General features: G+C 43.6%; 1 protein-coding gene across 1 annotated transcript in view; it reads left to right on the top strand.

The window, feature by feature from the left end:
• The window catches only part of MAMLD1 (mastermind like domain containing 1), a 95775-nt gene extending 79459 nt beyond the window's left edge, over nucleotides 1–16316 (top strand). Inside the window, exons 3-5 of the mRNA XM_077826957.1 lie at nucleotides 11772–11918; nucleotides 13620–13701; nucleotides 13969–16316. Of these exons, the coding sequence (XP_077683083.1) occupies nucleotides 11772–11918; nucleotides 13620–13701; nucleotides 13969–14987 (1248 nt within the window). The 3' untranslated portion in view covers nucleotides 14988–16316. The remainder of the gene's footprint in view (nucleotides 1–11771; nucleotides 11919–13619; nucleotides 13702–13968) is intronic.
• Nucleotides 16317–16954: the final 638 nt, after the last annotated feature.

Here is a 16954-nt window from a genome sequence, read left to right as displayed (position 1 = left end):
TTTCTTCTTTTCCCGCAGTGGTCATCGTTACTCACAGAAGGCAGCTGGGGGACAGGGGGAGCTTGGGACTTATTTAAATGCACATGATATTTTTCTTGCATGCTGAACTCTTAATCAGGCCTGCATTTCACTGCAGATTAGCAGTATGTGTGACGCAGGACTCTGAGACCTCTTGAGGTACGGCATGTGCACAGATATGATCTTTTCTGACCCTTTCATTTGTTTACAGAAGTGTATACTGCGTGTGCGTGCTCGCTCGCTCTCTGTCACATATGCATGCACAGCTAAAACGTTACAGCGGCACGGAAGCTCAGTTTGCTTTTTTTTTTTTTTTAATCATTGCAAAACAGGAACAAATGAGTGTGTCACTTTAAACCATGAGACCACTTAGTCCATAAAGACAGATTTGGCTTCTTTGTGCTTCCAGGGACAGGCCAGAATTCCATAGTGATCCCACTGTTCTCTCTCTCTCTCTCTTTCCCACTCGGCCTCCACCCACCTCTCCCTTCCACCCCCTCTCGAGATTTGCTTAGCCTTTGCCTGCCTCTGTTTTTGTGGCTGGTAACCAGCAAAAGAATGGAATGGATTTAATGATTTGTTGGCTGCAGTGGCAGTACGATTAAGTCAATAAAGCTGCAAGCTGAAAACAGACAGGGTAGTTACAGTATATGACTTTAACCTTGTTAATGCATGTTTACGTCCTTCTGCCCACTGCATAGCCGTACATTGCATAAAGAAGATCTGATCAATCTTTAACCCATTAAATAATTCATAAAGTGAGAGCAGACATCAGATACTTGCAAAGCGGATCAGTAACTATGGGGTCAGCAATAACTTTGGTTCCCTGGACCATATCCAGCATGTTTAAGCTATGGTGATGTCACCAGGCAAGCGTCTAACCTTAATCATTTGTATGCGAACAAAGGAAAGTTAACTGTTGAGTGCGAGGTCCTTTTGTGAAAAAAGCACTTGCAGTGGCTCAGCAATGTCCATGCCTCAAATGGAAGATGGAAATCTCAACAGCCTTCCCAAGACCCTTGAGTTTTCTGTATCACTTGGAAAATTTGACCCTTTGGGTTTTTTAAATATATAAAGACACCTACGTCTCTTAAGCCCTCAAGTCCAATTTTCATTGGTGGTTGGAAGCCATGACAGCAGCACTGCCATAAGACCTGAGACTTTGGAGGTTGAGCAGGAAGGGGCGTAGACCAACGGAAGCTTGAGTTTCAGGCCAAATGTCTCAACTTAGGCAGGTTTGCTCCGCCATAAAGCATCTTCAAAGGCTGGTTTGCTCAGTGTCTGGTCCATGGCACATTCTTTTCTGTAGCCAGGCTGGCCTCGTGGTTAAGTAACTGGACCAGGACTCAGGAGTTCCCAACTATGGCACAGATTCCTTGTGTGACCTTGGACAAATCACTTAATCTGTCCATTCTTCAGTGTCCCCAAATAGGATAATTGTCTTCCAACTTGTAATGGCCTAGTAGCCTTTATGCCAGCTCCAGCAGATCACTGGAGTGCAGCGTGTCCGGGCCACACACCTAGCATGCCCGCTGCCATGCCCTCTGTGTGCCAGCTACAACAACTCGGGACTCCACCACAGGGACAGTGTGAAGGGGGGCTTTGCATAAGGAGAAGCTTTGTTTAGACTTGTAAAATAAAGGAAAAAATGGTTTGGGGTAGAATTTTCAAAGTTAAGTAAAGCAGTCAAGGATCTGACACCCATTGAATTATAATGGCAACTGAGTGTCTAATTCCCTTAGGTATTGCTGAAAAATTGCAGCCAGTGTGTAGTTGAACAGATTTTCAAACCTTGCCTCTGACATTATGCATGCATATATTTGCATGAGCAGATCCTCCACTTGTAGATCCAGAAGGTATTTGCATATGCAAATAAAGCAGTTAGACACTTGTGCACATAATCGTGGTATTTGCACACATGTGTAATTGCAGGCCAAAGTTTCAAACCAAGCCTGCATAGTATGCATGTATTTACTGGCAGACTTACTGGTTACAGAAAGCCAGACAGGTAAGGGATCAAAATAGTCTTTTTGAGCCAGATTGTCATGCACATCAGAACATATCTCAGAATCCAGTACACAGGCCCGATGGCAGAAATTCCCAGATACACAGCGATACTCACTGCGAGTGTGAGATCACAATCTGCACCCGTCGGTGTGCTGATGCCAGTGTATGCTATCGGGAGCTAGGAATTAAGACCCCAAGAGCTAGTGCTGATTCCCCCATTATTTAATTACTCTCTGTTGCTTTATGACTTGTACTGATCAGGACTGTTACATTAATTTGCCCTGTGTGGTTTTGCGATTTAGAGCTGTGGTCTCTGTTCATGAGAAGGTGCCCCAGAACTGGTGGCAAATCAGATCTGATTTGAGAAAAAAATCCATGTTAATTTCCTATTAATTTTTAGCTTGGAATTTTCTGTTATGAATCTGAAAATCTTCCTTCTCAGTCTCTTTATTTCAATAAACTAACCTATATTCACCCAGTGATGCTTTGTTAGCACTGCACCCACCATAGGGATATATTATGCATCTGGTAATTTTTGTGCATTGACTGGGGGGGAGAAGGGGAGTTGTGTATTTGTGGAATGGGAGGGTCTACTTGATGGAATATGGAGGTGCTCCAAGCATATGCTAATGCTGAATGGGGGGTCCCAATTCCTGACCCATAGATAATATCCTACAAGTCACGTGAAGCTACCAAGGATTCCTGAGCTATAGCTTGAAATGCTTCAGTTATCTACAAATAAACACCATTAATTGCTTTTAGAGTGTGTCATGCAGTGGTTAAATAATGAGATCCTTGTTCATGTATTTGTACATCAGCCTGTTTGGAGGTGGGGGAAAAGTCTGAAGTGGTGAAATTATTTAAAATTAGTGGGGATATTTACAGGAAGGCATAAAGAACTGTCAGTAGTGGAAAGCGGCATTTTATGTTCTTGTCCCAAATGACCTTGCTCCAAGGACAAATCAGAGCTTGATGAAATGAAGCTGCAGATGGCTAGTGATCTCAACTCTGTAATAATGAAATGACACAAGAAAAAAATGAGCCCTCTCCAGTTTGCAAATACAATCTGAACGGAAGGGGGAAAGGAATTTTGAAGGGGAGATTGCGTTGACTTGGTTATAGCATTTCAGCTCTGGGTGTCTAAATACATATTTCTCTTGATTTTTTTTAATTAGTGGCACTGTGTACACTAATAGTCAAGGGTGCCTTAACATATTTTTTTCTATTTTTAGATGTTAGCACCTTGGCTGTGACTTTGCATTATCAATTGTTTTAGCCCAACATTTATTGTTGTGGTTTTTTTAAGTTGAGGAGCATTTGGAACTTGATTGGACCGATGACTTGATCTGGGAGTTTTAGGTACTCTGGTTTGGCAGGAAGGGATGAAAGCACGTAAGAGATTTAACAGTGAAAAAGTGATTGCTGCTCATGTGCATAATCTATATTATATATTTAAAAAAACATTAACTTAAAAAATGGAGCAATTCAAAAACTCTTTCTTCTAACCCAGTGGTTCTCAACTAGGGATCGGGGCCCCTTGGGGGGCCACGAGCAGGTTTCAGGGGGTCTACGAATCAGGACCAGCATTAGACTCACTGGGGCCCAGGGCAGAAAACCCACCTGGGGCTGAAGCTGAAGCCTGAGCAATGTAGCTTCCCAGGGGCCCCTGTAGTGTGGGGCCTTGGGCAATTGCCCTGCTTGCTACCCCCTAATGTCGGCCCTGGCTTTTATATGCAAAAAACAGTTTTTGTGACACAGGTGGGCCGTGGAGTTTTTATAGCATGTTGGTGGTGGGGGGGCCTCAGAAAGAAAAAGAACCCCTGTTTTAACCCACTCCATCTTGATTTGGTCCAAGTATATAAAAATGGCAGAGATCTCCAGAATTGGGCAGGTAAAGGGCTAAATTGCCCCCTTAACACTGAATTTCCTGACTTTTGCCATGTTTGAGCCAAACCTCGCATGGTTATTTCATCTGATCCTTCCCACCCCCTCCCCCAACTATTTAATATATATATTCAGCATCTAGCTGCCGCTTTCTTCTGTGGCTGCTCCTCTTGTGCATTCACCTACACTGACTCCTGTGAACCTCATCAACACCTCTGTTAGAGAGAGCGCCTTGACATCACACACAGATTCCTTGACTCAGACTGTATTTTATAGACGCGAGCCATTGCAGTTTGTCATTGGGGCTAGCGCAAGCTTGTAGAGGCGGTCAGAAAGGGACTACTAGCCAAAATTGGGCGAGATAAATACAGTTTTAGATTATCTCACTGAATTGCTAGGCAAGCTGCCCGCAGTGGGAAACAGAGTGCATTGTCAAGGGTTGGAGACTCATGACAGCTGAAACAAGCCAAATATAAATATTTTATTCTTTGCAGAGAATTCCGTTTTGGACTTTGCCTGTATGGAATAGAGACGTGCAGGAAGTGTATGTGTGTAACTAAGGCAGGTGAATGTATTAGAAAGTGTAGTGACCAAAAGACCCTGCTCAAAATGAGTAAGACTCTTAGAATTCTGGCCTTGAATGGAGCAGCCAGCGTGGAACAATGTTCGTGTGCTAAGGACGCCCTGGGATCGGGACTGCGGCAGAGCCTTTCCTACCATTCTGATTTCCTGGGTGCTTCCATAAGAGTGCATCTCCGATCCTGCTGCTGCCCTTCACTTGGGGAGGTGGAGTGCAGAAGATCCTCTTCCATGGTTGCCATTAATGATGCTCTTGCAGTCTGCCAGTAGGGGATGCCTGTACCAAGGGTGTGATTTGCAGTCTACTCCAGCCCCTCCTGGAAGGCAGGGAGTCACTTTTGATGGTACCGGGGCCACTCCTACTCTAAGGCTTGCTTACACTGTAGTGCACTGCACTGTCCTGGGGTTTATGCATCCCCACTTACATTGCGTATTCCACCTGTCTAGTAAGTGGAAAGCTGATCGTACTCCTGAACCAGTCTCCTGTGCTCCTTCCTACTACCAATATCATGTTCATTAAAAACCCCTATTAGCATGTTCTAAGGTAGGCCTGATAAAGCATGCATTTTGCTTTGTATGAAGTAAAACAACCAATGCAGTAACTTACCGTAGGTTTTAGATATCTTTTTTGCTTTGTTCAGCTGAATAAAACCAGCTGGGGAAAAAAATGTGGCAAAATCCTTGCATTAAAGTTTTCACTCATTTGATTAATTGTTTTTGGAAGTGGGAGTTGGGCTGAATTTCCATCCTGTTAAAAGCCTGGATGCATTTAGAAACAGAATTATGGATATTTCTCTTTTGAGCAGCATGCAACGTAAGAGCAGCTATAAGGAGATGAGCGTATTTTCTATTTTACTTGGCCAAAACAGTCCCGGGTGTAGTTGCCAACCAGGTTTAGTGATCTTGTCATTGCTTCCATCAAACAAGGAGGGTTAACTTTGTGTGATGCTGAGCATGCCAGTGCCATAAGAACAGAAGAAAGACCTTAAAAGAAAATTTCCCCCTCTTTTTTTACAAAACTGTATACCAGTGGATCACTTACAGTCTTCAAACAAAGCTTATTCCTGACTGACAGCCCCTGAGATAAGCCTAGAAACTTGAGTCTGATAGTATTTCACATGGTTGTATATCAACTAAACGGCTGGAAGATGAAAAAAGAAAAGACCCACTGAGCTACACAGTTTGTTTTATCAATGCTTGTATATTGTGTTAAAACAAACAAACCAGAAAGAGGATGGGGGGGGGGAGCTTCAGAAGAGGTCTGAACTAAAAGGATCAGTTTTATCTTGAAGTGCATCTTAGAAGTGGAGGTAGAATCAGGGTGGGAGTGGGGGTGGAGAAGAAGAAGGGGAAGGAAAGGAAGAAATCTTTCCCCAAAGAGCAAATGTAAAGTCATATTAAAGACAACAAATAGGGTCTATAATCTGTGCATGCTGATTTAATGTAAACAGTCATGGCCTGTTATAACATCAGCTTTAAGTCATGTAACATGAAAATTCTGTCAATGCATGGGGGGCTTTGGGGAGGCGGGGGGAGAAAGGAGGTTGTTTGTACTAAGGTAGCCACATCTCAACCCAAATATTTTCACCTTTTAATATCCATTTAGATTAAAACTTACGGATGCATTGATAGCAGCTGCTTAGTAAAGGCTTGCACCAGGGATTTTCCTTTTTTAACCATGTGCATGTCTCCACCCTCCTCCTGTTATGCAGCCTCTCAAGAATGCCAGGCGGAGGGAACACCATGTGTGGATTCTTTCTGGATCCTGCAACTGAGCCGAACAGGCAACTCTCATTGCAGTATAGTTTGATGCATGGAACAGCGGGATCTTTCTAATATAGTAATATTGCCAGAGTGCCTAGGAGCCCAAGTCACAGATCTGGGCCCTTTGTAGGAGCTGTACAGCCACAGAACAAAAAGACAGTCACTGCCTCAGAGAACTTACAAGACAGACAGACAGACAGATGTGGGAGCACAAGGATACAGTGAGGCTGCTGTCTGAGGCCAGCACACATCTACATGTTCCCTGTACAGAAGAAAACTCTTACCTGTGTAGGTCAGGCTAGATGCCATGATGGTCCCTTCTGATCTTAAAGTCTGTGAGCTCACCCCTCCAAATGCTGTCCATAAATGACTTAATGAAGCTTCACGATACCCTGCAAGGTAGGAAAGCCTCATTCTTCCCATTTTACAGACATGTGAACTGGGCACATAGGGTATGTCTACACTGCAGTTAAACACCCACTGCTGGCCCATGCCAGCTGACTCAGGCTCGCAGGGCTTGGGCTCAGGGGCTGTTTCATTGCGGTGTAGACATTCAGGCTTAGGCTGGAGCCTGGGCTCTAGGACCCTGCAGTTAAACACCCCCTTAGCCCAAGACCCAGGAGCCCAAGTCAGCTGGCATGGGCCAGCCGTGGGTGTATAATTGCAATGTAGACATACCCGTAGAGGTTGTCTGATTAGCCCAGGCTTTGCAGTGAGTCAGTAGCAGAGCCAGAAATAGAACTGTTGAGGAGTTTTGTTGCAGTATCTCTTCTATCCTAGTTTGTTAGAATATAGCTTGTTTGTAACTACTTCAGCATTAATTGTCTTGGCTCAGAAAGCTTGTTAGATGTTGGCACTAACATTTTTATCTCCCCCCCCATATTAAGAGTGAAGAAGTCTGATGTGTGCTGCCTGTTTACCTTTGCATTTTGTCCTTATTCTTTGGTACAGTGGTTGCACTTAAACATTTACTTCTGTTTTGAGACCTGTAATTACTGGATTCAGCTGTGAGCCCCATTTAAAGTAAAGGGACTATTTCTCAAACTGGCAGTGTCTTTCAAAAAGGAAGATACTTTTAAAGCTCAGTCACTGTATGCATTTTTAATCAGATGCACTTCAGTTCTTCTACTGCTTGTTACTTTCGTTTGAGATGCACAGTTTTCACTAGCAAATACCCACTGTTCTTTGCAAAGCTGAGTCTATTTCTCACAATAACCCTGCTTTGACCTGGTTATCTGTTAACCACAAAGAATTCCGTTCTGATTAGTCCATCTGTTAACTGCTCAAATTCACATGACTTAGCTTTATTGTGAGGGTCTGTAATATAATGCTTAGTGGTCTCCACTGGCAGCTTATGTCTTGTAAAGTAAATGTGCCTTTCCGAGAGCCACTCTTCTGCAGGTCACTGTCTTCTTGATGTTTTCAATGACTTTGTCCGGCAGTTTGCAGTCCCCTTCTAAAATATATTGTAAATCTTCAATAGCTCTGGTCTTAACTTAGTGCATTTTAAAATTGAAGTTGCTTTATGCTCTATTCCTTAGAGTTCCACCTTAAGAGCAGATGGGAAAATATAGGAATGATGAATGAGACTGGTGCTTTTCAACTGTTTTTTAAAAAAACAGTGATTACTTTAGATTAAGGTTAATGGGATTCTTGCCTGCCCATCCAGGGTGACTAACCCCCTCAAGATGACATTGGGGAAGTCCTGTTTGTTAATGAAGACTCATGAAGAATTAAGGACTGTAACTTTCCAGATTCTCACCTAAGTGAACACGTGTGTGATTACTGGATGAACAACAAAGAGCTGGAGTTTCAGAAATGCGGTCATGTTGTTGACACAACGAATTTGCGTGTGCACTTACTGCAACTGGAAGCCAGGTTTTTAGAAGTGTGAATGTGCATGGCTTGTAAACGTGGGCCCAAATCCAGCCAAGTACTTAAGCATGTGCTTAACTTTCAGCACGCGCGTAGTGTCTAGTAAAAAGAAAAGGCGGACTTGTGGCACCTTAGAGACTAATAAATTTATTTGAGCAGAAGCTTTCGTGAGCTACAGCTCACTTCATCGGATGTTAGTCTCTAAGGTGCCACAAGTCCTCCTTTTCTTTTTGCGGATACAGACTAACACGGCTGCTACTCTGAAAGTCATCTCTAGTGGGACTATTCATGGCCTTTGAGTTAAGCACACGGGTAAATGCTTTGCTGGATCAGAGCCATAATTGCTGTGACTGCACACTCAGTCCCAGGAATCACCTGTGCTGTGTGTGCATATGTACATTTCTAACAGTGAGTCACTGCATATGCTGTTTATGCTTGTGAATGGCCAGTGATGCATCTGACCCATCACTGGTGTACACAAAGAGCAGGGTTTTCTCCCACAGGTGTAATGGTTGAACCTGAGCATGGATACTAAGCATACACACTCCTGAAAACTGCTCTGACTCTTGCTGCCTAACTCCCAACACAAGCACCTGATGCTGGGTCTCTATCCACCCACTCAGAGCACCAATCCCATCTCCAACATAAATGGCCAAATTGGAAAGCCCACTGAGTACTGTAGAGCTCTGAAACTGCTGTGTGACAGTTTGCCTAGCAACAGAACCACATGCTTTCAACATTTCCAGGCTCCTTATAATGTGCTATTTGGTTAAAAATTCTGTTGATTCGATGTTTTAATTTGAGTTTTGGAGTGAGAGAGAGAAGCTGTGATGTATTACGAAAAACACAAGAGGAATTCAATGACTGCACACCAGGCATTCATATCTTTGGATGTAGCCCACAAGTAACTAAACGCACCCCTAGATGTGTGAACACCCAGAGCTGTGGTCTCTGGCTTTGAAATTCAAATCCTACCCGAGATGCTATCTTCCTGAAATTTAAAATGGGATAGCCCAAAGCATGGACCAGTTCAGGCTGTGGCTTGTTTGGCTTGGCCTTAGCATGGGAAGTGATTTTTCTTGGGGAGTGATGAAAAGGAAAAATGTTTAAAGTTCATTAACCTTTGATACAGATAGCAGCATCCTTTAGACCACATGCAAGAGCTATTCTTAGTCATGACACTTACATGGTTATTTTCTACTGTAAGGGAATGCAGTAGTTCCCACTAGTGGTGAAAATAAGAGGTGTTTTGTTTTTGTTTTTTTGCTCATCCTAAACATGAACTATAAAATGAAAGACTTTGAATTCCTTCCTTGTTTCCACCCCCCCCCCACCTTTTTTTTTTGGCCTAATTTTCCCCCAAGCAAAAATGTGCATATATATTATTTTTCTTTAGTGGCTAATTAAATGTTATGCAACACTTCTCCCAAATGTAGGAACCTATTCTGGGTATTTGCAAATGAACTTGGCTGATTGTCCTTCTTCCAGCAAAATCCCATATTGTTAGGCCATTCTGCTGCAGCCGAAGAGCTGCAATTAGTAATGTGATTTCCCCTTCTTTACCATTAATAATATGGAAAAAAACAACATTATTTTCTTAATTAGGTTTTGGATAAATTAGAATGAGGTGGACACGATTAGTTAAAAAAAACAAAAGAAGAAGAAGAAGACGACTTTAATGTTATGACTTGTTAATGCAATAGCCCTGAGCGAAACAGAATGATTGTCCTTGCACTAAACTCGTTTGCTTCAGTAAGCACAGACCCTCTGCACGCAACAAGACAAGTTGGGAGGAAATTGGGTAGATGGCAGGGATTTTAGTGATATGAACATTTCAGTGTCTTTCATGTGCAGAGTACACAAACTGAATGCCTGCTCTTTCAAATATTACCCTAGAGGCAATCCATATTATTCAAAGCTTAACTATGGCTGCAGAATAATATCTGACATGAAAGCAAAACACTAGCTTTACATGAACTTTTGTATTTACATCAGAAGTAAATCATATTTACTTCTCTTCCCCTCCTTCTCCTTCTGTGGGAGGGAGGAGAGAAAAGGAATAGTGTCCAGTAGGATTGTAAGCAGAGCAGTGGTAATAATGTCTGGTCTTGTGAGACTGCCCATGAATAGGAATGATAATGAGTTCAGTGATGAGTTGCAGGTTTGTGTCTTTTGGTGAATTATCTCACAGGCATTTACATTTCATCAATTGTGGTTTTGCATAATAGACCTAAGTGCTGCAACAAAAGGAGGCACCATAAAAGTGAGTAATTTCAGTGACCTTCTTGGTAATCGCTCCTATTTTTAAAAAAGTATACATCTCCGAATGACCGGGGCAATCTCTTATAGTGAAACCATCGCGAAAGGCGTTCCTGCTCTGACAGCCTGGCTTTTGACAAACACCCTCCAACGTCTCCTTCTGGTCACTCCAAACCATTGCTGGTATCCTGTTTGCTCCATTTTAGCATGATTCTCATTGTCAGATGTCAAAAGGCAACAACCATTTTCTTCTTGCTTATCTTCTGATAGCATTGATTCTCAGACAAAGGATGTGGGCTTCCATTCTGAAAACAAAGGAAACATGGCCTGGTTAAGAATGCTGGATATAATGTACATAATTCTTTCTGCCAATAATAACAAAGCATCATAAATAATGTAAAAGCTGGATGTTAAAATGGGGACTATACTGGTAGCTACTGTGCCTGGGTATAGAGTTTGCTGGAGTATTTCCCTGCTCTTCCTCTTCTTCACTGAAGACGTGGCTTTATCACTTATTTTTCTTCCCCTAATTACATGCTACCTCTGTAAGATGTTTTGGCTTAAATGTTTCTGACTTCCTCTTCCTTTCAGGTTCTGCTCCCAGAATCTTTGGGGTGCTGTTATGATGGGCTTTAGAATTTTCCCCTCTGTTCGTCTTGGGTCAGTTTCTCAGGTGGCATAAATTGACACTGATCCATTATTGACCACAATGGAGCGATTCCAGTTCCCACCAGCTGGGTATCTGGCTCATTGATTCCAGTGGAGTAAACGCTGATTGATGCCAGTTGGGAATCTTGCTCTTCCCTCCTCTGCATATTCAGGTTCTTGCCTTGTTTCCAGATCATCCTAACCAGGAGCTTTCCCCCCTGATGCTGGTCTCCCCCACTCCCAGTTCTCTGCATCACCTTGGCTCTCCTTTTCCTAAGTTTTCCGCAGTGTGTGTCTCCTTTCTGTCCGATATCTACTAGCTCCTGCTTTACTCCAGCTCTTCTTCCTTTGTCTGTTAGCATCACATTGGGGAATTAGTGGAGAATGTAGGGCTTGATTCACATCCCTTCTGCCAGTTATACACCCATGTGACTCCATTGATCCCAGTGAATCAGTCCCCTAGCTGTGGGCCAGGAACAAAGAACTTTGGATTAACCTTTGATCCCTCAGTTTCTTCCTGTGTTGATACTCTGAAGTCAGAGCAGTCCACTGCTACTCATTACAACAGCCACAATGTGCGCCATTCAATGGTGCAGTCTCTGTAAAAATCCAGAAGATGCAATTCAGGATGGAACAGCAACTGGTCTGCAGGGGGGCATCAGTGGATGGGACAATGGCTTCTGTTGTGTCTCCCTGGTGAGACTGATTTTTTTTCTCTTTTTTATCTTTCTTGGCAGGATCAAAATCCTGGAATTGTTACCAGACTTCAGGAGCCAGGCACCGTACCAAGCGGCGGCTCGGTGCCTGCACCAACTACAGTGAACGGATACACGATGAGGAACCATTTGCTGAAGCAGCAAATCATAAGACGGCAGCTAATGCAGGTTCGGCTTGCTGTGCCTACGTGACTCCTGTAATGTATACGTGGCCACTGTTAAAGTGAGAAGTGCTGCGTAAGAAATGGCTGTTGCAGAGCGTTGCAGGCTGGGTCTGACTATCGGTCCAGAGAGTCCAGCCTTCTGTCTCTGAGAGAGGCCAGCGCCAGTTGCAGTGGGGGACGGGGGTGTGGGTGTACACACATAAGAATACGTTTTTGTGGAAGAGGAACATGGCCACCTCCACGCTGCTGTTTCCATCCCCTGCAGTCCAGGGTCTGTGCTAGGAGAGAAGGTAGATGCTGAGGGGTCTGGCTTAAGGAGTGAGTGAGGCAGGGTTAGGGGGATGCTCTTCATTCCCACCCCCTCCAGCACCATAGGGATTCCTCCCAGTAGATGGTCCAGTCCCAGGTTGTAGTCCCCTTTGCACTGAGCTTGCCACTCCTCCCAGGAGCCGGGGAAGCCCTGGCAGCAGAGGCTGTGTTGGAGCCTTGCTGTCAGGGAGCCAGGGTGGGAGGGGCTGCCAGGGATCAGAGGCAGTGAGGAGGCACAGAACCTCTGTGTGCATGGCCCTGGCTTCCCATGGATCCTGAGGAAACTGCCAGGTTTGGGGCGATCAGACCCCTCTCCCCAAGAGGACAGTGCAGCGGGAGCTCCATGAGGGAACCTTGCTGAGATTTCCCCACCAGGCCTGTCCTGCACTTGGTAGCTGGAGTTACTGGCTGTCTGCCTCCTCTCTCTGCTTTTGCCTCCTTCTCACTACCAAAATGGCCCCCCTCCTGACCTGCCCCATGCCTGTCTGTGCTGGTGTTGTGGGGCACTCATTCCAGTCCACACTGTGCTCTCTGCACTGTATGTGCTGTCACAGAGCAGACAGCACAGCACCATTTGGAAGGACGTGGCCAGAGCTCCCAGTAGCACAGGGCAGGCTGTGCTGGAGAAGGTGCCTCTGAAACAGAAGGAAAAGTGCACGGCATACAAGTCAGCTCACTTTAGGCAGAGCCAGCAATATCTTGGTAAGGAGGGAGTTCCCCATGGGTTCTCCCTGTGGGCCCACAGTAGGTTTTGGTTTAAAACGGAGATCTGGCCTACACACGAGAGTAGAGCCATCTTCCCAACACACTCGCAGCCGCCAGCAGTCTCCTGCGTCAATCTGCCCCCTGAAGGCTGCCCCATTTCTGTTCGTTCACATGCTGTGAGCACCTTTCAGTTCCACCCCCAAGAATCTGGTGCTTCAAAGGATGTGCCCAGACAGTTGGCCCAGTGGATTCTGGGAAGACCCAAAGATTCCTGCAGCACACAGAACCTGATCCACTGAGGACAATGGAAAGACTCCCAGTGACTCCAGTGGGCTTTGAATCAGGCACCAGTTGAGCAGAAACAAGGAGAGCTGGGGGTAGAACCCCCTAGCCCCCATGTGGGTGAACAAAGTGGTCCCAATGTCATTCCAGTTCCCCTGTAGAGGTGGACCTGCTTACACAATTTTTGCCTAAGGCAGCCCCTGCTTGGACTGTGCTATTTAGAGGACACCTTTGCAAGAAGGGGCTTGTGAACAATTAAGTTCCTGACTGAAATGAACTGTCTGGGATGCACATCTGAAGAGCTTATGTGTGTAGTTGTTAGTGTCCAACTGGCCACACTTCAGATGTCTGCTGTTATTTTTGTTCCTTGCGAGGCTGCAACGTGACAACTCTTTCTCTTGTTTTCCAGGAGAAGCAGAAACAAACCATGCTGGGCGTAGCGTCTGAGCAGAGGAGTTCATTTGTGCCCCAACAGATGAATCAGTTTCAGGGTAAGGAGTGAAAGTGTGTGCTACTAAAAATGCAGGGTTCTTAATGATACTTTGCACTGAAAGAAAACCATTCTACATTTTGTCACATAACATGGCATTCTCCTCTTTTCTTATCACTCAAGTAGTAACTCTGTGACAAGGAATGCTGTGGCGAGGCCTGTTTAATGAAAGAGGGGAATTAAAGCAAAGCATCCTATTAAAAATCTGCCATGTTTCAGGGATAAATGCGCCCTTAATGTTTAACATATTACCTCTTTTTGTATACAGCAGTACCACAACCTATTCCTACTGACTGCGGTCAGTCCATGCCAGCTCCTCCACTGAATCACCGCATGATGCCATCCAACCCGGGAATACTTCAGAACACCTTGGGCTCCGGACTGACTCCAACCTCTGTTACCCAGAACAGTGGGACAATGGTAATGATTCCGCATAATCCTGGGAAACAGCAAGGGATTTTCCCACCTAATTCCGATTTTAACATCCCTCTGCGACCAAACCAAACCTCTCTGGGCATGCACTCAGGATGCCAAACGGTTCACAGCCATCCTACTGTCCGGCCAGGAATGACATTGTCTAGCTTTAGTTCCAGTTCCTTAACAAATCACTCAGCAACTCAGCAACACTTAAGACAGCCTAGTATGCCAAGAATTTCTACTGTCTACCCCAATGCATCTGCTCAGATGTGGACACCGACTGGGGTTTCAAGAATGCCAAATCAAAGCCAAATGGATACCAGCATGCAGCAATTCTCCAGTAACCCCCTCGTCTCCAAACAGAACGTGAGACCAAATATTCCAGGTCAGCAGTTTTCCCACCAGGCTGTAGCACCGCCTAATCAGATTGCGCCTGGAGTCCAGGTCAGACAGATACAAAAACTAAACCTGGGACAGTCCGGCCAGAGCCTGAGCACGCTGAATAATCAGAACTTGAGACACGGTTTAACCAGAGGACCATTGCCAGCTATGAATGTTATGAAATCCATGCCACAAGGCATGTCCAGTTTTAACCAGCTCAATCCTGCTCAAGGACTCTGCCCGCCAAGTTACCCCTCCGCAGGCCAGCTGTCAGGAACATTCAACAGAATGAATACTGCTTCCGAGCTGCCGCAGTATGACTTTGTGCCACAACAGAGCAATTCGATCTTGCCTGGAAACTGCAGCGAGACTGACTTCATAGACTCCCTTATGAAGAACAGTAGCAATAATGATGAAGACTGGTTGAACAATTTGACAATGATAGACGACATTTTGGGACAGCACGCTCAAAGCTCCGGACATGTTTAGCTCATAGGGAAGCAGACTGACTTGTAAATAACTTAAGTATGACTTTTCAAAGTAAAAACAAACCAACAAAAATTGCCTCCTCTTTCAATACCGAATGAACGGACACGGCCAATTCTTTGTCTGCATCAAAGTTTAATATTGGCAGTTTTTCAGATGACTGTATATATTTGAATATTTTATAAATTATGTTTTCCTAAACATTAAATATAGAAGTATTTATACTTCTTTTCTGGACTGCTTGTAAATAGATCTATAGCATACATTTTTTGTTTTATTATAGGAAATTCATTATACCTTGTTATAAATATGCAAATAATATTGTTAGTTTCAGTAATACTGTGTATTACAGCATAAAATACTTATGTTTTTGACATAACTTAACACATGATCTAGGGGTATCCGTGCAAACTGGCTAAACAGGAAGCAAATGTGGTAATTTATCTCCCTTGTCAAGAAGGAAGATTGAGGAGTTGCGTTTTTTTTTTTAAACTGTCAACCTATTCAGAGCACCCATCCTGCAAACCGATCCTTGTGAGTGGATCCCATCAGGGCTTCATGCAGGTGGAGGGATCCACCCGCAGATACCCGATTGCAGCAAAGTTTTCAGTCAGGATACACTTCCTCCATATGTTGATGAGAGCGTTGAATGCATTAACTGTCTAGTACTGAGTATATACTCATCATAGTACAACTGTTAACACAGACTACGTGACTATAGATTGCAACCAATTGAAGAATTATGGTGTGAAATGAGTGACACCTGAAGAGCAAACATCAGCCAAACATTGTAAAGCCTCTGTATGGAGGTATTATCCAATGACACAATAGTTCTGGTTTGCACACCTCTGCCATGTATATTTGTAGTGTACAGGTGATTTGTTCCTGGTTTCAAGCTTTTCATAATTTTCTGTTTTTAACGTGAGACTTGTTTTTTTTCCACGGGGAAAAGTCTATCAACATTAATAGTTAATTTTTTGATGTTTTTGTCAGCTACTATTGTCATATGTATATTTAAGTCTGTTTATAAAAGATCCACTGTACTGTAAACTTCTTAAAATGTTCATACTTTGTGTAATCATATTTTAATAGTCACATCATACTTTGCAATACATTTGTAATATAACGTCAGCTTCAAGCACAGAATGTTTTTTCTTCATACCATAATAAACTGCCAGGGGAAAACTGCATATATTTTATGTTTTCATTTCATAGAAGCAACATTTTGTAGCTGCAAACATTTGATTTGAATTATTTCACTGTTTTCCAGGATGTTAGAACATCATTCGAATACCTTGTATAAATGTATATGTGCTATTACTAGAAGAAATGAGGGAGAGGAAGAATTGAATTAAGCAGGCTAGAATTTCAATTTTGGATGGGATTTCCTATGCCAGCTTTACCCATCCTTTCAAATGCAATTATAAATGAATCCAGACAACTCTATCTGTTTTTTATATAGCACCTATCACCATAGTTATTTAGGCGACACTTCTTATTATCCAGAAATATAAATTAATCTAGATTTTGGAACTATTGCTTTGACAACTCTTTATTTTTACCTCTAAATATCTGTTGGCCTATCTGGAAAATGCAACTGTTCCACTGCAAGGAAAAACCATGCCCAGTGTAAAGTGGTTCAGGGCAATTGTGCGGATGCTGTGTTGCTAGAGACATGCCATATCATCTCGTAATATATATGGTAAATATTATATATTTGTGCGTGTGTGGGGGACAGAGTTGAGTCACTCCATTCATTTTAGATAGAGATGTAAGCCCTTTACAGGAGAGCTCTAGATATAAAAAGCTACTGCCTGCTCTGGGGGGCAGGATATCTGGGTCTTAAAAATATACAAGTGAAGCTATAGTTAAATCAACTCCATATAAGCTGAATCCGAAAAGGCTGCAAACCTTTTGGGAAAATAAAATCATGCTGTTCAGGAAGAATTTTGCAACCTCTCAGTGTAGGG

The sequence above is a fragment of the Eretmochelys imbricata genome, chromosome 9, assembly GCF_965152235.1.
Source record: "Eretmochelys imbricata isolate rEreImb1 chromosome 9, rEreImb1.hap1, whole genome shotgun sequence".
NCBI lineage: Eukaryota > Metazoa > Chordata > Testudines > Cheloniidae > Eretmochelys > Eretmochelys imbricata.
This window is presented reverse-complemented; position numbering and strand designations above follow the sequence as displayed.